Source organism: Panthera uncia, chromosome C2, assembly GCF_023721935.1.
Source record: "Panthera uncia isolate 11264 chromosome C2, Puncia_PCG_1.0, whole genome shotgun sequence".
Classification (NCBI taxonomy): domain Eukaryota; kingdom Metazoa; phylum Chordata; class Mammalia; order Carnivora; family Felidae; genus Panthera; species Panthera uncia.
In genome coordinates, this window is record NC_064810.1 from 141,316,592 (window position 1) to 141,339,763 (window position 23,172).

Consider the following 23,172-nt stretch of genomic DNA (forward strand, 5'->3'; position numbering starts at 1 on the left):
CAGAACTGTTCTGTCACCACAAAGGAAACCCCTCATGTTTCCTTCTAATAGTCACACTGCCTCCTCCACTCGTTCCTGGCAACCAATGACCTGTTTTCCATCACTCTAATTTGTCAATTTAAGTGGAATCATGTAATACGTAGCTCTTTGAGGTGGTCTTTTTTTCATTCAACATAATACCCTTGAGATCCATTCAAATTGCTGCTGCTGTTGTATGTTAGTAGTTCTTTGTTTTATTGCTGAGTAATATTCCATTATGTTGATGAACTGGTATTCATTCACCCATTGAAGGACTTTTGGGTTAATTCCAAGTTTTGGCTATTACAAGTAAAGCCTCAGTGAACATGTGTATACAGGTTTTTGTGTGAACATCTTTTCATTTCTCTGGGCTAAATCCTGAGGGGTGTGCTGGGTCATATGGTAAATACATGTTTAACTTTATAAGAAACTACCTGATTATCTTTCAGAATGGCTGTGCAATTTAATGTTCCCACAGCAATGTATGAGAGATCCGGTTACTCTGCATCCTTGTTAGCACTTGGTATTATTATTATTATTATTATTATTATTATTATCATTTTAGCCATCTTAATAGGTCTTTAGTGATAACTTTTGTAACCTTAATTTGGATTTCCATAATGACTAATGATGTTGAGCATCTCTTCATATGCTTATTTGCCATACTTATATCTCCTATCTAGTGGTTGTTCAAGTCTTTTGCCCATTTCTAAATGGATTGTTTTCTTACTGTTGGAGTTTGCAGAAATCTTTATATATTTTGAATACAAGTCCTTTTTTAGATATGAGATTTGCAAATAATTTTTCCCATATGTGGCTTGTTTTTATCCTTCTAAAAGCAGTGTTTGTGGAGTGAAAGTTTTTAATTTGGATGAAGTAGAATTTCTTTTTCTCTTCTCTGAATCATGAGTTTGTGTCATATATAACTCTTTGATTAACTCTGGGTCATGAAGATTTTCTTCTGTAGTTTCTTATAGAAGTTTTTTCCTTTAACTTTTTATTTTGAAACAATTACAGACTCACAGGAAGTTACAAAAAAAAATACTATATAGAGTCCTATGTGCCCTTCATGCTACTTCCCACAATGCCTCTTGTATAATGGTAGTATAATATCAAAAGCAGGAAATTGAAGCCGGTGCAATACTATTAACTGGACTATATACCTTTTCAATTTTCACCAGTTTTTATCTATATATGCAATGTGTGTATATAGTTCTATGCAGTTTTATTCTATGTTCCTGTTCCTATAAAGAAAGCATTCAGTGTTTTACTATTAAGTGTGATGTTAGTTATAGGGTTTTTGTAGGCACTCTATTAGGTTCCTTTCTGTTCCTAGTTTATTGAAAGTTTTGTTTGTTTTTAATGAATGGTATTGAATTTATTAAATGTTTTTTCTGCTTCAGTTGACGTGATTCATACGTTTTTCTTCTTTTTGACTATTAATCACATTGATTGATTTTCGGATAGTGAACCAGCTTCACATCTTTGGAATAAACCCAACTTGATATGATGTATTTTTATTTTTCTATATTCCTGGATTTGATTTACTAATATTTTGTTGAGAACTTTGAGTCTGTATTCATGAGGACTATTGGTCTGTGTTTTATGTTTTTAATATTGCCTTTGCTTTTGATATCAGAGCAGTGCTGGTCTCATAAAATGTGCTAGGAAGAGACTAGAAATGGTGTTATTCTTTAAATATTTCGTAGACTTTGCCAGCGAGGACATTTGGGCCAGTTTTCTTTTCTTTTTTCCCCTAAAAAAACCAAAAACCTGAAACTCTTCAGTAATGAAGGTATCATTTGTTTGCCTGTTGTCAATTTTACTGATTTCTGCTCCTATTTTATTTATTTGCTTGTTTTAGGTTCTTTTTGATCTTTCTCTAGTTTTGTCAGATAGAAATGTAGAGTGTTGGTTTGAGACTTTTTTTTTTTTAAGTTTATTTATTTATTTTGAGAATGAGAACATGAGCTGGGGAGGGGCAGAGAGAGAGAGAGAGAGAGGGAGAGAGAGAGAATTCAAAGCAGGGTCCTTGCTGTCAGAGCAGAGCCCAAAACAGGGCTCCATCTCACAAACCGAACTGTGAGATCATGACCTGAGCTGAAATCAAGGGTCTGATGCTCAACTGACTGAGCCACCGACTGAGCCACCCAGGTGCCCCAAGAGACTTTCTTTTTTAATATGAGCATTTATTGCTATAGATTGCCTACAAGCACTGCTTTAGCTTTTAGTAAGTTTTGTTTTTATTTTCTTTCAGGTCATTGTATTATTCTACTCTCCTTGATACTTCTTCAACCTAGGAATTCTTTAGAAGAGTGGTGTTTAATTTCCAACTGTTAGGAAATTTTTCCTGCTACTTTCTGTTCTTGGTATCTAGTTGATTCCATTATGGTCAGAGAAAATACTTTCAATTTGTTGATATTTCACTTGATTTATCTATAATGGTTTTTAATTTTTTTTTTTTTTTAGTGGTTGTAAAGATTATAGTGTATGTGTATAGTTTATCACAGTCTGTTAGCATGAACATTTTATCATGTAAGTGGAATATAGGTAATCTTGCTACCCCCAAAGTTTACTTTACCCTCTCCCCTTTACGGTATAGTCATTTTTTTTTTTTTAATTTTTGTTTTATTTTATATTTGAAAGAGAGAGAGAGAGGGAGAGAGACAGAGCATGAGCAGGGGAGGGGCATAAAGATGGAAACGGAATCTGAAGTAGGCTCCAGGCTCCACGCTCTCAGCACAGAGCCTGATGCAGGGCTTGAACCCATGAACTGCGAGATCATGAGCATCCTAGTCTTGATTTTGGCTCAGGTCATGATCTCGTGGTTCCTGATATCAAGCCCTGTGTTGGGCTCCCCACTGACAGTAGGAAGCCTGCCTGGGATTGATTCTGTCTTCCTCTCTGTCTCTGCCCCTCCCCCACTCGCACTCTCTCCTTCTCTCTCTCAAAATAAATAAACATTAAAAAAGAATATTTAAAACTCAAGGAAAGAATAGTTTCTGTTGCCTTTTCTTTGTTCCTGTTGTTCTGAGTTTCCTTTTGTTACCATATCCTTCCTGTCTGAATAACTTCCTTTAGCCATTGTTTGAGAATAGGTCTGCTGGCAAGAAATTACCTTAGCTTCTCTTCATCTCAGTTGTCTTTATTTCATCTTCAATCCTAAAAAAAAAATCCTTTGTCCTTTGAATCTTTGTTCTACTATATGTCTCTCCGATATTTTGAAGATTTTTCTTTGCCTTTCATTTTCAGAAGTTTTATTATGATGTGTTTCTTTAGGTTTTTAACTGTTTTTCTTGAATTAATAGGTTTATGTCTTTTGCCTCATTTAAAAAAATTTTTTTTAATATTTATTTTTAAGAGAGACAGACAGAGAGAGAGAGAGAGAGAGAGAGAGAGAGAGGGAGGGAGAGATGGAGCATGAGCAAGGGAGGGGCAGAGAGAGAGGGAGGCAGAGAATCTGAACCAGGCTGCGTGCTGTCAGCACAGGGCCCGATGTGGGGCCGGAACTCACAAACCTTGAGATCATGACTTAAGCCAAGGACAGATGCTTAATCTGCCATCAGGCACCCCTCTTTTGCCTCATTTGGAAAGGTTTCAGCCATTATTTTTTCAAGTATTTTGTTAGCTCTGCATTCTTTTTTGTTTTTTTCTCAGACTCTGGTAAAATAAGTGATAGACTTTTTTTTTTTTTTTTTTAATTTCTTTTATTCTTTGACCTGCAGGTCCCTGAGCCTTATTTAGCTCATTTTTTAAAAAGCTTTATTTTATTTTGTCATCTCCATTGGAATTTTGTATATTAATCTTATATCTGGAAACCTTATTAGTTCTATAGCTTTTTTGTAGACTCTATTGGATTTTCTAGATAGATGATCTTTTATTTTTCTTACTCTATTAGACTGTCTAGAATGTCAAGTATAATGCTGAGTAGAAGTGGCAAGAGCAGACTTCTTTACTTTGTTCCATATCTTAGAGGGAAAACATCAGCAAGTGGGTTTTTTTCTGTAGATGTTATTTATCATGTTCAGGAAGTTTCCTTCTGTTGCTACTTTACTGAGATTTTATTAGGAATGGATGTTAGATTTTTGTCAGATGTATGTTATGTGTCTGTTGTGATAACCGTATGTTTTTCCTTTTTTAGCTTTTTAATCTGATGAATTAGATTTATCAATTTTTGAATGTTAAGTCAGTCTTGCAGTCCTGGAATAGACTTCATTTAGTCATGAAGTATTATCCTTCTTTATACTATTGGATTTTAAATTGCCACTCTTTTTTTTTTTTTTTTTTTTTAAGATTTTTACATCTATGCTTATGATGGGATATTATAGATTTCTTTAATGTCTTTGCCTGGTTTTGGTATCCGGATAATGCTGGCCTCAGCAATTTTTTTTAAGAGTGTATGGAATTGGTATTATTTCTTTTTTAAATGTTTGGTCATATTCATGTGCAGCTTTCTATGTCTGGAATTATTTTTTGGGAGAAGGCTTTTAACTACAGATTCAATTTCCTTTTTTTTTTTTTTTTTTTTTTATGTTTATTTGTTTATTTATTGAAAGAGAGAGGGAGAGAGAAAGAGCAAGCCAGGGAGGGGCAGAGAGAGAGAGTGGGAGAGAAAAATCCAAGTAGGCTCTGCACTGTCAGCATAGTGAAAACGAAAGAAGGTTTTCCTTGCCTAAAAATCTGTAGCATCTTCCCATTGTTCTCAGGATAAAATTCAAACGCAGGGCTTGAACCCATGAACCGTGAGATCATGACCTGAGCTAAAACCAAGAGTCCGATGCTTAAGGAGCTGAGCCACCCAGACGGCCTGATTCATTTTTTTTAATAGATACAGGGCTGGAGTGGTTCTCTATCTATGTCTTCTTGAGTTAGCTTTGGTTGTTTGTGCTGTTAATTTTATTGGCTTACATTTAAAGATTATTTGAGCACATTATCATTTAAAAATCATTGTTTTAGAGTTTATTTCAAGAGAGAGAGCCTGCTCCTGTGCACATGCAAGTGGGGGAGGGGCCGAGAGACGGGGAGAGAGAGAATCCCAAGCGGGCTCCACAGTGTCAATGCAGAGCCTGACATGGGGCTTGATCCCACGGACCATGAGATCAGGACCTGAGCCAAAATCGAGTCAGATGCTCAACCGACTGAGCCACCCAAGCGCCCCCAAAATGTGTGTCATTTTTAATGTTCGTGATAGCTCTCTTTTCTTGGCTAGTGTTTATCAATTTTAATAATCTTCTCAAAGCACCAGCTTTGGTTTCATTGCTCTTCTGTATCGTTTTGTTTATTTTCTATTTTATTTGTTTTGGCTTTGATCTTTATTATTTATTTTCTTTTGTTTGCTTTGTTTAGTTTGTTCTTTTTCTGGTTTCTCAAGGTGGAAGCTTAAGTCGTTGATTTAAGACCATTCTTCTTTTCCAATGTAGACTTGTAGTGCTGCAGATTTTCCTCTCAGTACTGTTTTAACTGTCTCACACAAATTATGATATGTTTTCACTTTCATTTATTTCAAAATAGTTTATTTCCCTTTTGATTGCTTCTTAGCTGCATGGGTTATTTAAAAGTGTGTTATTTGTGGCGGGGGGGGGGGGGGGGGCGGCACCTGGGTGGCTCAGTCAGCTGACCGTCTGACTTTGGCTCAGGTTGTGACCTTGCAGTTAGTGAGTGTGAGTGCTGTGTAGGGCTCTGTGCTGACAGCTCAGAGCCTGGAGCCTGCTTTGGATTCTGTGTCTCCCTCTCTCTCCGTCCCCCACTCATGCTCTGTCTCTCTCTCTCTCTCTCTCTCTCTGTCTCTCTCTCTCTCAAAAATAAATAAACATTAAAAAATTTTTTTAGGGGCGCCTGGGTGGCGCAGTCGGTTAAGCGTCCGACTTCAGCCAGGTCACGATCTCACGGTCCGTGAGTTCGAGCCCCGCGTCGGGCTCTGGGCTGATGGCTCAGAGCCTGGAGCCTGTTTCCGATTCTGTGTGTCTCCCTCTCTCTCTGTCCCTCCCCCGTTCATGCTCTGTCTCTCTCTGTCCCAAAAATAAATAAACGTTGAAAAAAAAAATTTTTTTTAAAGTGTGTTACTTGGTTTCCAAATATTTGGAGATTATTAAGACATCCTCCTGTTACTGATTTCTAACTTAATTACGTTGGTGTCGGGGAACATACTTTGTAGGACTTGAATTCTTTTAATTTATTGAGATATTTTTCATGGTCTAGACTATGGTTTATCTTGGTTAATATTCAGCTCTTATTAAGTGGAATATTCTATAAATGGGTCAAATTAATTGATGATATGGTTCAGATACTTTGTAGTTTTAACATGTAAATTTAAATTCATGTTTTATATTACATTTGTGCATCATGAGTTCATTTTTATTTTACCTGAGGATATTCTCTCTTATTTCTTGTGGCAGATTTTGTTTCACCAAGGTCACAACATTGGGCGCTTGGGTGGCTCAGTTGGTTAAGTGTCCAACTTCAGGTCATAATCTCTAATCTCGTGGTTTGTGGGTTTGTGCCCTGCATCAGGCTCTGCACGGACAATGCAGAACCTGCTTGGAATTCTCTCTCTCTGCCCCCGTCCTGTGCTCGCTTGCGCTCCTTATCCTCTCTCTCTCTCTCTTTCTCTCTCTCTCAAAATAAACTTAAAACACAATTAAAAAAAAAGGTCACAACATTATCTTGCATTCCTCATGCTCTTCTGTAATGTGGCCTTGCAAGAAAGAATGGCGACCTAATTTCCCTGTGCTTGGGTATAGCCTGTCCTTGGCGACTCGATCAATGTAGTACCTACCGTAGAAATGATGCTTCATGGCTTCTGTGACAGGGTCAGAAAGGTTAAACCTACAGCTTTCACTTGGTTTTCCTGAAACACTTACTCTCTAGACAATTCCTTTTCACATTCCTACCTCTCCTGACCTACCTGTTACTGTGCCAAGCCAAACCGAATGGAGAGGCCTTGTGTAGGTGCTCTAGTTTACAGTCCTCACTGGGCCTGTTCGTCAGCCAGTTCAGCCCAGATGTCAAATACACAAGTGAAGAAAGAGGTCCTCTTCGAAGTAGGTCTTCCAGACTCAGCTTTTGCAGCTGTTGAAGTCAATACCAGTCATTTGACTCTTCCTAGATGAGGTCCCAGATACTGTGAGGCAGAGGGGAGTCAGTTCTGCTTTTCCTTTCCAAATTACTAACCTGTAGGATCTCTCTCTATAACAAAATGTTTGTTTTATACCACTATGTTTGATTGGTGGCTTATCAGACAACAATAGGGATCACTTCTTTTCAGTAGGGTATGCGAGAGGTAAATGTTTCAGTCCCTTCATATCTGAACTTCATTCTTAATTGGTTTTGGGATTCTTGGTTATAAAATAATGCACTCTCAGAACTTTGAGGTTACTTCTCCGTTGTCTTCATGCATCCATGGCTTGCCAGTGAAACATGATGTAAATCTGATGCTCATTCCACGGTGAGGGTAGTGTTTTCTCCCTCTTGAAGCTTTTAGGATTTTTGAGCTTCAGACATTTCAAAGTGCACGTAGATAATCTCTGATCCATTTCTGTCTGAGGACTCACATCTGTTTATTTACCTCAGTATATTACTTTAAAATCTTTTTTTTTTTCTTTTTTTACTCTCTTCTCAAGATTTGGATTCTTATTGATTCATTACAGTTGGTTTCTCCCTTTCACTGTGTTGTCCATCCAATTTAGGTGATCCTCGGCTGTTTTATTGTTGGTTTTGTTTGCTTTTTGACATGCCCTTTTACACTGTCTGCAGATCCTCTATCAGTTCGTAGCTGCCCGCATCCAGAGATTGTTGGGAATCGCATAGTACCAGGGAAAGTGGAGGGGTTCCTGGTCTTCCTAGGTGTCGCTAGATACTGGGAAATTTTCTGACCCTTTGGGGATGGATACATGTATTTACTTCTTTTACCCATGGGTCTGGAGGCAGCAGAAGAGGTGATCCATTTGCTCCTACTGAGGTATTTCAACCGATTATGCTTTGGTTTTCTTCAGGGAAGTCTCTTGCTGCCCATGTTTGCTGCTTCGGTGCATGGAGCAGTACCTACTTTTGGCATCAGTTTTTTTCCCTCGGAAAAACCTGTGGGTATATGATTACCTCCTTTAATCCGATCTCATCTGCCTTTTGTCTTTCAAAGAGATTCCTGATCATTTTGATTTTTCTGACGACACCGGCCCAAGCTACATCGGAGTAGCTTTTTTTTTTCAGGACTCTCTATGAATTTAAGACACTGGTAGGACCCTGGAGCAGGTGTTCTGTCTACCATTTTAGTCTAATTGTGGTAGTTTTGTTTAAAATGCACAGAAATCTCACATGCTGTTTTTATGTGCACATACAGTTCTACTTTTTCTTCTTCTGACGGTTCTTTCTTTCTTAGGCTACTCTTATTACCAGGTTGAGAATCTCTTCATCTTGGATCTCTTCATCTATCCTTGGATCTCACTATTGATAAAAATTCTCTTTTTGTGGGTTGTATTAAAAAGCAAAATTATACTGTTTTAGTTTATGACTTTAATTTTGACAAGATTGCGTGGAATAGGTTATCAAATAAAGTGTTACAATATAGCTTGCAGAAATTTTTAGAAAGACACTGTCTATGTCCCACATTTTTTTCTGTTGTGTATAAGAAATATTTAGAATGATTTTTAGTGACGAAAATAGCCACAATTTTATGAGGTTTTAAGAGTCAGTTTTTAGTATGTTTGTATAGGCTTTTATTTTGAATAAACCAGAGTGTTTATTTCTTCCCTAAACTGGTGATTTAATTGAAACTTCACTATATTAAAGATCTTTTTTTTTTTTTTTTCCAGAGCAGCATCTCAGACATGTCGAAAAGGATGTTTTGATCCCTAAAATAATGAGAGAGAAAGCCCGAGAGAGATGTTCTGAACAAGTTCAAGGTAAGATTCAAATATTCATATAAAGATCAAATACATTTTTTATAATATGATCTGAATTTAATCCTTAGCCTTAGAGTCAAATAGTCAATGAATTAATATGTATGAATTGTTTCTCACCCTTTCACTGAGATACCAATATTTCAGCTTTCAGAACTTCCAGACGGTGTTCAATTCATTTACAATTTAAAAATATTCTCCCAAATTACTAAGAAAAAATATTTTTTTCCCAGAAGTACAGTTGTATGTAGAGAAAAACTTGTTATGAGTATTTTAGAGAAACAAGTTATTCTGGCGATTTTGATAGGGAAAGAAGAAACATCGAATGTAACATGTACCTGTTTTTTCTTCATCAACATATTCACACAGACATATATATTCTAAGATGATTTTCTTTGAGGTCATTGTCTATTATTGAATTGTTAATGGAATCCCAATAGTACTTACAATGAGGCCGGGTTTTTTTTGTTTTTGTTTTTATTTTTTCTTCTCTGTATTTTACATCTCTGAGTGAAAGATATTTCTGTAAATGCATGCACAAGGCACCCACACGCACATATTTTGTTTGGAAAATGTTTCTTAACGTGAATTATTCCTGTATTCTATAAATCTAGAGCTAATTGTTGATTAATATATAACATTTAGTGAAAAAATGTAAACGGAGCAGCAGAAGGTGAAAAATGAGACCACAAATGGTGGGTAATTAGAAAAGCAGACGCAGTATTACTGCAGAAATGCCCTTTTAAGAAATTCTACCTCATGGAATGGCCATCTAAAAGAAGTAGCAAAGTTCTGCTGATGCAGACTGTTTTTCTGGCTGCGGGGCCACTTTTCCCTGTAGTCTCTTCCTCCTTGAGGGACCTCAGTGATTCTTTGTGAGGACGATGGGCTGCAGTTCCATAGCAAGTTTCTCGACAGCAGAGTCAGGCTCTGTCAACTGTGTTTCGGGACTGTGTCAACAACGTTTGGATGCTGGGAACATTTCTGTCCCTTTGATGCTCTTCTTTGAGAATGACCTTTGGAATCGATGGGAGCAGTGAAAGAGTAATTTCTCAGAGCGGACCTTGTGTGATGATCATTTCTGTTTCTTAAATGACTTCCCATGACCGATTCCAGTTTGAGAGCCATTCATAAATTAGATTTAAATTAAATCCGTCCATAAATAAGTATATTATCAATAAGTTGATAGTATCATTCTGCGATACTAGCTTTGCTTTCACCATGAATTAGTTGTTTAATCAGAGCACCTCCCTTCCACACCCACACCCCCAGGTGTCAGGAGAAATTAACCCATTGCCACCTGCAGACAGGGTTTGGTGCCACGCTGGCATCGGCAGGTGTCATGCTGATCATCTCAAGAGGTAATCCTCCACTTGCCTCAGAACTTAAAAAATAACTAACTAAATATCCTGACTCAGGTGAGGGAGGAAAAAAATTAACGTGTAATGAAGTTACAGGGTTAACTTGTCACTACTAGGAAAATTTACTCATTACTGATAATTGGTCCAAAGTGATGAATATGAGCTATATTTATGGTGTTTTTAACACATTACTCTGATATCTAGAATGAAATAAACCTAGCTAATTCAATTATAGATTGAGGTTTTACTCACATGGTTCAGATGAAAATGCAGAATAATTAGAGTTTGGGTTTCAGAACTGCCTTTTCTTACTCTTAGTTAATGTAACTGTGTGTTTGGTTTTTGAAATGAAGGAAAGAGAGTATAACTTTAAAATATTTATTAGTTTGTGTTGCACAACTACTATCATAATGGTACAGAAAAATTTTTACTCTTTTTAAATATTTAGATTCTAGTTTACAGATATGGTAAAATTGGTTTCAGGTGTAGAATTTAGTGATTCATCACTTCTTTATCAAAAGTTAAGTTTTTCAGGCATTGCCTTGGTTAAGCTTTTGTTTTTTTTAAATATGCTTAAAATCTTCAGAAGACTGAAAGCATCTTAAAATTTGAGATCTGCTTGGGTTACTTCAATGCATTTGTCTCTATGAGAACATGTTTTAACTATTGGTTTTTGAATATTTGAATATTTTATAGATAATTGTATATTGATTTTTTTTTTTTTTAGGCCGTGTGGTCCAAAACAGAGTTAGAGAATCTAAAACTCATTATTTTATAAACAATAATCTTTAGTATTCTTCCTGCCTAACCATGTGATTTAGTAAAGAACATACAGTGGTATCATATGCTTAAGTAGTAGCAGAACAGCTGCATTTGAACTGAACAATAAGATGTAATTTAGAATCAGGACACTTCCCTTGTAGTTTATTTACTGTTTACGGCCTTTGCTTTATTAAATACATATAGGATTTTATATAAAAGCATTATGTGTGCTAATCGTATAGTTCTTGGATAAAAATATAGGAATTTTAATAAGTGATCTGACTTTCTGCTAAGTGCCTGAAACCTGATTATGTAGGAAAGCTTTTCTGTTTGATTTTTTTGCATGTCATTTCAACCCAGCTGATCATAAGAATTGGGTCAGACTGCCAGCAACTTAGGTTTGTGAAGGGAATGGAACAGCTTTTCCAGGGACAAAGAGAAATGAAATCACTTTCAATGAAAGAAAGATGCCTCATTATAGTCACCAACAGCAGTTATTGACAGCTACACTTCCTATTAACAAGGAGCATTTAACTAAGAGTTTGGCTGTTGGATCTTTGGACTTGATCTAATTTGCTAGCATTAATTAGTTTCTTTTGAGCACAGACACTTGGTGCTCACAGCTATAGATTTGGAGGGCTAATTAGGATAGAAAATTGAACAGAATGGGGTAAGGCATTAACCTTCAACCATTACCAGCTGGGACACTGATAAAGACCACAGAGTCCAAATGCTCCCTATTGATGTGACGAGTACCCTAATGAATATCAATTTCAGCCAGGTTGCTATATTCTTACTAGTTCTCTCTTCATTAGAATTTTTAACCAATTTCCATGATACCTTCATTATCTATATATACACTATTGGTTTTTACTATACACTGATTTAGTCTGAGTTGCACATTTCATCTTATGTTTAAACAGAATTAAAGTTTGTCTTAAGTAGCAGATCGCATTTCGAATGTTTCATTGTTACATACCTTAATACTTCTGAAATTTAACTTTTATTTACAATTACATAATCCTTATTCTACAGTGGATTTCTATAAAGTCGCAGTAACTTTACGATTTCAAAATAGTGAAAAGTATAACCTGAAACAAGAAAAATCTCAGGTTTTGGGTGACAGTTAAGCAGTGTTTGTGTTAAACTGGTGTCAACATGACAATCTTTGTCTTTATAAAATATGCTTTTTTGTGTTCTTTCTGAAAAGAAAAGTAGTAGTCCTCACGTTTTCTTTTGGAATTTAACTTTGATTTGATGAGTAAAGGTAGCTTGACCTAGAGATTAGATGTAGAATTGAAAATCCTGATCTTGTTATTACATAAACTTTGACAAGATCATAAACTGTTGGTAGGACATGTATCAGCAGAAGAGCAAGTGATCAACTGATTTGGATAGAAAATGAAACTTCGTAATATTCTTCTTTTGCCAGTGATACTGATGGTGAATAGAGCTGTTGACGTAAATTACCAAAGTGCATTTGTAGACGTTAGCACAATGATCACTGACTATGTTGGGAATGGAACTTAAGGAAAATTCTAGAATGTCCTGTCTCCCAGTATCCCCACTTCCCAAAAGCCAAAACAGAAATTCTCTTCCATCAAGTGTGATGGTGGAATCATTGCTTTTCTTGGATCTGGGAGTTACCAACATGTGGTGTTTTAAAAGGAAGATGCTTTGATGACCTCTGGAGGCTACTTCCACCCCGTGACTTTTTCCATGTGTTTGACTCTTTGCTAATTTAATGACTTATATTTTCTATGTTAGTAATTTAACGATTTCTATTTTCTATGTTAGTAATATCATTTGTCATATATGTTGTATGTAATACATAGTTTGTCATATATATACTATAGATCATATGTATATATTAGTAAAGTATGCATTCTAATGTTATAGTTTCTCTTCTGGAGATAGTCCATGAGAAGTAGAGTCCCTGAATTGCTGTTTTGTAAAAATTCATTGTTTTGTTGCTTTTTTTGAATTGTATAGTTGGCATTTGATATAAAGTTTACATGTTTGATAATGAATTTTGCTTTAAATATAATAACACTTTTTTTTTGTTATTGCTATGACACTTCAAGACCAAAAAAGTACTCTTGGGATGTACTGGGGTGGCCTGTACAGGGATGTACTGGGGTGGCCTGGATCGGTCTTTAACCTAGGTGTATCCTCCTGCCCACTAACTCCTTTCATCCTTTGGGTCTTCTTTTACCTTATTTTAATGTTTCTTCTGTATCAGTGTCTTCTGCTGCAGTCTTTTTGATCTTCTGACCAAGAGGTTGGGTTAGTTTTTGTTGTTTTTTTGTTTTTTGTTTTTTTTTTAATGTTCATTCATTCATCCATCGATTCATTCTTGAGAGAGAGAGGGAGGGAGGGGCAGAGAGAGGGAGTGAGAAGGAATCCCAAGCAGGCTCTTCACTGTCAGTGCAGAGCCCTGAGTGGGGCTCAAAGTCACAAACGGTGAGATTCTGACCTGAGCCAGAATCAAGAGGTGGACACTTAATCTTCTGAGCCACCCAGGTGCCCCAGCTGGGGTTACTTCTAAAGAAATTATATAAAGCGTAAGGAAGCATGGATTGTTCACTTCTTTGAATCATTGCAGAGCAGTAGTGAACACAGAAGCTTGAAAAACTGCCTGACTTCTGTCAGTCACATGCAATTAAATATGTCACATTTTGCTGAATCCCAAAGAATGTGAGCTGACGATAAAATCAAATTAAGAATACTTTGGATATTCTTTAGGATGTCTACAGGCAGAAAACTACCAAAACATTCGTAAAACAAATTGGAGGGCTGTAGACTGGTCAAAGTAATCAATCTATCCAACTGTGTTACTCGAACCTGCCAAAAACTTTTCCTTTGTTTGAATGGTGCTATTATTGCCACATATATTTTTGCCATTTAGTAGTAGTAGTTCACCAATGTTGACGAACGCTGAAGTGGAAATGCAGCTATTTTGGATAGACTAGGAGGGTAGTATATAAAATCTCCAAACATGATTCATATCTGTTATGTATAAGATTATGCTATGTACTCTAAGAAATATAGAGCATTAAGGTACAGCTCTACAGAGAAGAACTCTGCACCTGCAACTGTGGCAGGGCTCTCCACAACCCCTGCTGGGTTTGGCGATTTGCTAAGAGGACTCACAGGACTCATCACATACTCATACTCATGGCTAAGATTTATTACAGGCAAAGGACACAAGCAAAACCAGCAAAGGAAAAAGGCACATGAGATGAAGTTCGGAAGAAACCAGGCTCAAGCTTCCAAGAGTCCTCTCCCCAATAGAGTCGCTCAGGATGTGCTTAATTCCTCCAGTGTTGAACTATGACAGCATGTGTGAAATGTTGTCCAGCAGGGAAACCCATTAGAAGCAGAGTTTTTATGAGGAGTTTGTCACATGGGCATCCTTTGGTTAGCATTACCAAAATTTCAGACTCCCAGAAGGAAAGCAGGTGTTCTGCATAAACCATATGGTTTGCACAAACAGTTTAGACACGGTGAGCCACTCTTAGCAGTTAGAGAATGGTGGGAACACTCCCAAAATCCAAGTTGTCAGGCACCGGCTAAAGGCCAACCGTACAAACAGGCTTTTCTGAGGATGGCAGCGTCAGTCCCACCATGTTTCTCCCCTGTCTGCCATGGACGTAATACAAATTAATTGCCAATAAGTATCTGTGTATGCCTATCAGTCCTGCTGTCATGACATTCGCTGCATGTAATAGACCTATATCTGACAAATACAGCTGAATTGTTTTTAAAACAACTGAGCAAAGTCTGTAGCGGTCGTTACTCATTGATTTAGTGGTTCTCAGTTACATTTGTTAATTCATGCCTGTATTGTAGGACTTAATGGCTTATTATGACTGTCTTGTTTCTGAATAACAAGGCAATTGTGTAATAAAATTATAATTGTACATAAATAGTCTTGAATAAATTGGCTAGTTTTCTTCTCACAGAGAAAAGTGCAATCTGTTTTAGAAGTAAGTTAAATCTTTTTTAAAAACGTTCATTTTGAGAGACAGTGAGAGCAGGGGAGGGACAGAGAGAGAGAATCCCAAGAAGGTTCTGCACTGTCAGCACAGAGCCCATCTCGGGGCTTGAACCCACAAACCGTGAGGTCATTACCTGAGCTGAGAAACCAAGAGTAGGACACTTAACCAACTGAGCCACGCAGGAGCCTTGAAGTAAGTTAAACCTTTAAATGCTAAATCTTTAAATGACTGAATTAGCTGGGAATTTTGTTGGGGCAGATGAATTTAATATTTTAAACAACTAATTTATGCAACTTATTTTTGAAGGTTTAAGTGTGAAAAGTGTACATTTGAACACAAAAGCAAAGAATTACATAACTTGAAACTTAGAAATATCATTACAGTGAATAAATATTAACACAAAATATAAGCTAACTATTCTGCCGTTACTTCATTAGCTAGTTTTTATTATATTCCTGGTTTCCTATACCTTGCCTTCCAGTGGTTTTGCTATAAGAATTTTAAATATTTCACTTTAAGAGAAATTATACTCAGATTTTTGGAGTACCATTCAATTAAACAGATACAGAAATTTTAATCTGAAGCCCATAAACAAGTTTATCTGGCATCATATTTAATATATTTAATATATTTAATACATTGGTTTTCTCCAATGTGTTTATATTTGATAATACTGTTTGCAAATATTTTAGTGTCAGTCAATGATTGTATCACTAAAATACGTTTTTATAAGCAAAAACAGACTTTTCACGTTCCTTTATTTTTTTATTTATTTTTTTTTAATTTTTTTAACGTTTTATTTATTTTTGAGACAGGGAGAGACAGAGCATGAACAGGGGAGGGTCAGAGAGAGGGAGACACAGAATCCGAAACAGGCTCCAGGCTCCGAGCTGTCAGCACAGAGCCCGATGCGGGGCTCGAACTCACGGACCGCGAGATCATGACCTGAGCCGAAGTCGGCCGCTTAACCGACTGAGCTACCCAGGCGCCCCTCACGTTCCTTTAAACAGTTGAATGGAACCTCAGGGTTATATGGAACATGAGTCATTCAAAAATGTTTAGTGAGTATTTCCTAGCCACCATTATGTGAACAGTGAATAAAGCAGACAAAAATTTTTTACCGTTATGGACCTTACATTTCAACGGAGGGAGATAAATATTGTAGGTTATTATAAATACAAGTGATGTGGAGAAAACTAAAGTTGAGTGAGGGCCGTGGGGAGCACTGGTGCTAGAATGGGGCAGCAGTTTTTAGTAGGTGGGCAACGTAGGTCTCACCGAGGGACGTTTGCACAAAATTTGTGACAGGTGACGGAGTGAGATGTGCAGGCGTCTCTGGGAAGAGTGATGTGAACAGTACTTGCAGACATTGAAGCACTAGACAGAGCTGGCATGTTTGAGGTCCACCTGAAAGATCACTGTGGTGAGGTGGAATGAGTGAGGAGGAGAGGGAAAAGTGAGGGGTTCAGCAGGGTGATTGGGGGCAGAATAAAGTACCTAGGACTTACAGGTACTAGGAAGAGAAATGGAAAACTTGGATGGCTTAGAGCAGTGGAGAGAGACAGGGTCTGATTTACTGTTTAATAGCAACTGCTCTGTTAAGTATAAATGCGGTAGGGACAAGGGCAGAATCAGGGACACCAGTTTAAGAATGTGATTGTGATAATCCAAGAGGCAAGTGATGGTGGATTAAAAGGGTGGCAGCAGTGGAGATGATGAGATTGCACATCCCAGGCACCTGGGTGGCTCAGTCAGTTAAGTGTCCAACTCTTGATTTCAGCTCAGGTCATGATCTCGCGGTTCATGAGATCAAGCCCTGCTTTGGGATCTGTGCTGACAGCACAGACCCTGTTAGGGATTCTCTTTCTCTCTCCCTCCCTCCTCTCTGCCCCTCCCCCACTTGTGTGCACTTTCTCTCTTTCTCTCTCCAAATAAACCTTAAAAAATAGAATGAGCACATCCAAGATATAATTTGAAGATAAGAGGCCACAAGGAAAGACATAACTACTCCCTGTTATTGTCCTGAACAAGTAAAAGGATGAAATTGTAGTTAGCAGAGATGAGGAAAAATGTGTGTGGAGAAATATTATTATTTTAGTTCAGTTTTTAGTGATTGATATATTAAGAGTTTAGTTTTGGACAAGTTAACTCTTGAGATGTCTATTAGGCATGTAAGTTTGAAACCATTGTATTAAACAGTAGCAAAAATTAATCATTGTTTTAAAGGGAAACAAAGGAGTAGAATGTTTATCCAACTGCGGTGGTTCTGGTGTTTTTCCAATATTTTTATGTAAATAATGCAAGTTCTCCTAGGGTACATTTGGCACACAATTTTAACTTGAACGATACTAGATTAAAAGCTAACATTTTTATTTCTTGGTTTTCCTTTAAGATTCCACATAGACCACTTCCCTTCCGGAGTAAATCATAATTGCACTGACTTGTTAATTTAACAAACTATGCTTCAGTACTAGTGGGGAAAGTAATGGTGCTAAGTACTGAGGGGAATATGAGGTTGTGGTCTCATACCACAATGAAGAGATTAAGTTACCCATTCAGTATCGTAGGACTTGTTAATATGTCCTAGTTGATATTAGAATCCAGGTATCTTAATTCCCAGCTTAGTGCTGGAATTAACATACCATTTAATTGTCAGACGTTGCAAATATAGTTTATCTATGCTGACTTTAATCGGTTGGAAGTGGCTGCCTCGCATACTGTGAAGGGGATCAATCAAAAACAGCGTCAGGTGCCTGGGTGGCACAGTCATTTAAACATCCAACTCTTTTTTTTTTTTTTTTTTTTAATTTTTTTTTTTCAACATTTTTATTTATTTTTGGGACAGAGAGAGACAGAGCATGAACGGGGGAGGGGCAGAGAGAGAGGGAGACACAGAATCGGAAACAGGCTCCAGGCTCCGAGCCATCAGCCCAGAGCCTGACGCGGGGCTCGAACTCACGGACCGCGAGATCGTGACCTGGCTGAAGTCGGACGCTTAACCGACTGCGCCACCCAGGCGCCCCTAAACATCCAACTCTTGATTTCGGATCAGGTCATGACTTCTTGGTTGTGGTATTGAGCCCTGCATCAAGGCTCCACGCTGGACTTGAAGCTTGCTTGACCTTCTCCCCCTCTCTCCTCCCCTCTCTCCCTCCTCCCCCCCTCCCCCTTCCCCCGCTGCCCCCCCCCCCCACTCTCCACCTCTCTCTCTCTCTCTCTGTGTCTCTAAAATTTTTAAAAATATCATGTACCTGGTATAATTCTAATACCATTATAAATATATGTTGAAAAAAAATAAAGACATCCAAAATGTAGTAAGTATCTGGAAACATGGGACAAAGAAGGTGGATAATAGGTTGTTTCTTTTCCTCTGCATAGCATTTTCGTATTCTTCAAAATGAAAACATAAGCTTTTTTGTATCTTGCATGCACAAATAACAAGTTTGTAGCTTGATGAATTATTGTGACAGTAAACATATATGTGTAGCCAGAATTAAAGTCAGGAAATAGAAATTACCAGAAGCCAGCCTTCTTTGGGCCCTCTTTTAATCGCTCTCCCTTTTCTCCTTTGCTAAAATAGACCACATTTTGCCTGAGAACTACATAGATTAATTTGCCTTTGTTTTGATTTAAATGGAACCTTACAGTGTGTGATCTTTGGTGTCTAGCTTTGTTTACTCGAAAATTGTATTGTTAGATTCATCCATGTTTTTGTAAGTAGTAATGGTTCCTTCATTTTCATTGCTATATAGTACCATTATATGGATGTGCTATGATTTATAGCATAGAAATGGGATTTCTGGGTCATACAATGTATATAATGTCAATTTCAGCAGAAAATGTTAAACAGACTTCCAGATGACTGGAAGTATACCTGATGTTTAAAAAAAACAGCCATAAAAGGGTATGAGAGTAAAAAGAAGGAATGCTGGGTAATTTTTATTTTTATAGAATGGATTTTTAAAAAATTCTCCATAATGAACATGTAGTTTTTTAAAAAAAACTTTAAAGAATCAGATGTTATATTTAATAATACAAAACTTTAAATATAAAAAATAAAACCTTTTTATGTTCATACACTACAAACATAATAGAAAGTTCACAGATTAGGAAAATATATTTGTAATATGTGTAACAAAGGTTTGCTATCCTTAATTTATAGACTTCTTACCTGTAAGGAATTGGTGAACATCCAATTTAAAAAATAAGCAGAGCACAAAAAGGTTTTTTTTTGGATAAATTAAATTTTATTATTATTTTTTAAGTTTATTCTGAGAGAGAAAACATGAGTCAGGGAGGGGCAGAGAGAGAGGGAGAGAGAGAGGGAGAGAGAGAGAATCCCACACTGTCAGCGTGGTGCCTGACACGGGGCTCAAACCCACAAACCACGAGATCATGACCTGAGCCGAACTTGGACACTTCACTGACTGAGCCACTCAGGTGCCCTGACAAATTACATATTATTAAACAAGAAAAATAGCTGCTTTTACTTTCAGTGAGTGCATTGCAAAACACACCCTACAGTACTATATGTAACCTATAAACTTGATATGATTTAAAAGTCCGTAACAGAAGTTTAGCTTCTGGCACGGCCTAGTAGCTGTTATTGCACATGTGTTTCTGCAGAAAACAACTATAAACTATGAACAAAATATAAAAACAACTACATGAAGGCATTGGAGAGTAGACAAGAAAGCAAGTGGAAAATGGAGAGGAATCACAGTGAAGGAAGGGAATAGTACCGGGTGGGTCTCCACCCTGTAGGGTGGTTACAACTCTGACCAAATAAGCAAACAAAATAAAACCCTCTAGTCTTACTGGTCTGAAGGATCAAAAACACGGTTTGGTGTAACTACTTAGAAAACTTTGTATTTGTGCGTGATGGTGTAAGAGGAGGGGAAGGGATAAATCCCAGCAAGTTGAGAGCTAGAGAAGGTGAGCCTCATGGTGTATAAACTCTGTGTATGTCTCTGGCTCAATCTTAAACTACATGTGGAGCAAATTCCAAGCCACTCAGTTAAGGGTAAAGAACCACTGTACCTTGCAGGGGACTTCAGGTTCCACAGTTTGAGATCAGCAAATAAAATTGACTGTTTAAATGAAAACGGAAAAAAAAAAAATTTTTTTTCCCCCAAAAAGGAACAGAATCTAGGACATTTGGGTGGCTCAGTCAGTTGAGTGTCTGATTTTCCACTCAGGTCATGATCTCACAGTTCGTGGGTTTGAGCCCTCCTCGGGCCCTGTGCTGACAGTTTGCTCAGAGCCCGGGGCCTGCTTTGGATTCTGTGTCTCCTTCTCTCTCAACCCCTCCCCCACTTGTGCTCTGTCTCTCAAAAAGAAACAAGTGTAAACAAAAAATTAAAAAGAAAACAGAATCCAAACATTTTACATACATGATAGAATGCCAGATTACTCCATGTGCACAGAAACAAGAAAACACGATATATTCCCAAAAGCGATCAACAGAGGCTAACTTGAAGATAACTAAGAAGTTGGAATCAGAGAAGAATGTTAAATCAGTTATGGGAATTGCTTAAGAATGTAAAGGAAAGTATACTTGCAATGAATAAAAAGAGTAAATCTTAACAGAGAATTCAAAATGATAATAGTAAAAAAAGGCCCAAATCAAAATTTTACAACTGAAAAATACAGTGTCTGATGTAAGAACTTCAGAATGGAAATGGCAGGAATCATGACTCTAAAGATAGATCAACTGAAATACAAAAGGCAAGGAAAAGAGGAGAGATGCCTAGGTGGCTCAGTTGGTTGAGCATCTGACTCTTGATTTCGGCTCAGGTCATTGATCTCCCAGTGAGTTTGAGCCCTGCATCAGGCTCTGCACTGACAGTGTGGAGCCTGCTCAGAACTTTCGTTCTCCCTCTCTCTCTGCCCATAACACACACACACACACACACACACACACACACACACACACACACACAGACTCCCTCCCTCTCTCTCTCTTTCTCTTTCTCTCTCAAGTTAAATAAACGTTAAAAAAAAAAAAATAGGGACGCCTGGGTAGCTCAATCGGTTAAGCATCTGACTTCGGCTCAGGTTATGATCTCACAGTTTGTGGGTTTGAGCTCCGTGTTGGGCTCTGTGCTAACAGCTCAGAGCCTGGAGCCTGCTTCGGATTCTGTGTCTCCCTCTCTCTCCCTCTGCCCCTACCTCACTCGCACTCTTTTGTTTCTCTCTCAAAAATATAAATAAGCATTAAAAAAATTTTTTTAAATAATAAACAATAAAAAATGATTTAAAAAGATGAATGGACTCTCAGTGATCTGCAGAACGGTATACTAAGGACCTTTATATAATTGGAATTGCATACTCAGCATAATAACTACAGTTAAAACACTGAAAATACTAACCACATACCTGCCCACCATGACCCAACAGCTTTACTCAGGAGAAACGAATCATTTCAACACAAGTTTTCATTTCTGTATAATAATACTTATGGTGGTTTATTTACAAGTGCCAAAAATGGAAAATAGCCAAGTATTTCTTAAAAGGAGAAAGGATAGTCCAGTTGTGGCATACACGATGGAATACTGTTCAGCAACACAGTTGAACAAACTATTGTTATATACTACACAGATGAATCTCAAAACTATTATTCTGAGTGAAATATAAAAAAAGTATAAAAGCAGATACTTTTAAAAATATGTTCTAGAATAGACACAGTTGATACTGTGTTCTAGGATAGGCTAAACTAATCCAAACTGCACCATTAGGGTAGGAGTGGGACTGATTGGAAAGGAACTTTGAAGGAACTTACTGGAGTGATTTTTAATGTTCTGTATTTTGTTGGTTTGTGATGCAAAGGTATATTCTTTGTTTCATTGAGTTCTGTACTTAAGATTTATTTCCTTGGGGGCACCCATTTATTTCCTTGGGGCTCAGTCAGTGAGCGACTTCAGCCCAGGTCATGATCTCATGGTTCATGGGTTCAGGCCCCACCTCAGGCTCTGTGCTGCCAGCTCAGAGCCTGGAGCCTGCTACAGATTCTGTGTCTCCTTCTCTCTCTGCCCCTCCCCTGCTTACTCTCTGTGTCTCTGTCTCTGTCTCTCAAAAATAAACATTAAAAACATTTTTAAAGAAAGATTTATTTCCTTGTTTATAAATGTTTTCTAATAAGAAAAAAGTAAACAAGTATAGAATTCTAATCCTGTCCACGATAAAAGTATCTGTGGATAAGAAAACACATGTAGTGTATAATGTTGAGGTTTTGGAGAAGCAGGTATTTACGCTGCTGGCTAGGAATACAGATCAGCACAGTGTCATGAAAAGGGTTAATGGATTTTTTTCTTTTAAGTTTTTATTTTAATTCCAGTTAGTTAACATACAGTGTTATATTATTTTCAGGTGTATGGTGGAGTTACTCACACTTCCATATACCAGCCAGTACATGCCAAGTGAGCTCCTTAATCCCCATCACCTACTGAACCTGTCCCCACCAACCTCCCCTCTGGTAACAGTTTGTTCTCTTTAGTTGAGTCTGTTTCTTGGTTTGTCTCTCTCCCCACCCCCACCTTTGCTCCTTGGTTTTGTTTTTTTTTAATTACACATATATGTGAAACCATATGGTATTTGTCATTCTCTGGCTGCCTTATTTCAGTTAGCATAATACTCTCTAACTCCTTCCATGTCATTGCAAATGGCAAGATTTCATTCTTTTTTATGACTGAATAATATTCCATTGTATATATCACATCTTTTTCAATTCATCAATCCACAGACACTTGGGTTGCTTCCGTAGTTCGCCTGTTGCAAATAATGCTGCAGTAAACAAAGGGGTGTTTGTATCCCTTTGAAATTTGTGTGTGTGTGTGTGTGTGTGTGTGTGTGTGTGTGTGTGTGTGTGTTCGTTCTTTGGGTAAATTCCCAGTAGTGCAATTGCTGGATCATAAGGTTGTTCTGTTTTTAAGTTTTTGAGGAATTTCATAGTGTTTTCCACAGTGGCTGCACCAGTTTGCATTCCCACCAACAGTGTATAAGTGTTTCTTTTTCTCCGTATCCTCACCAACACCTGTTGTTTCTTGTGTTTTTTTATTTTAGCTATTCTGACAGATGTGAGATGATATCTCATTATAGTTTTGATTTGCATTTTCCAGATGGTAAGTGATGATGAAC

General features: G+C 37.5%; 1 protein-coding gene across 1 annotated transcript in view; it reads left to right on the forward strand.

Moving 5' to 3' along the window:
* CMC1 (C-X9-C motif containing 1) overlaps positions 1–23,172 on the forward strand; it is an 88,235-nt gene that overhangs the window by 17,856 nt on the left and 47,207 nt on the right. The window contains exon 2 of the mRNA XM_049628931.1: positions 8,826–8,915. Coding sequence (XP_049484888.1) covers positions 8,826–8,915 — 90 coding nt within the window. The remainder of the gene's footprint in view (positions 1–8,825; positions 8,916–23,172) is intronic.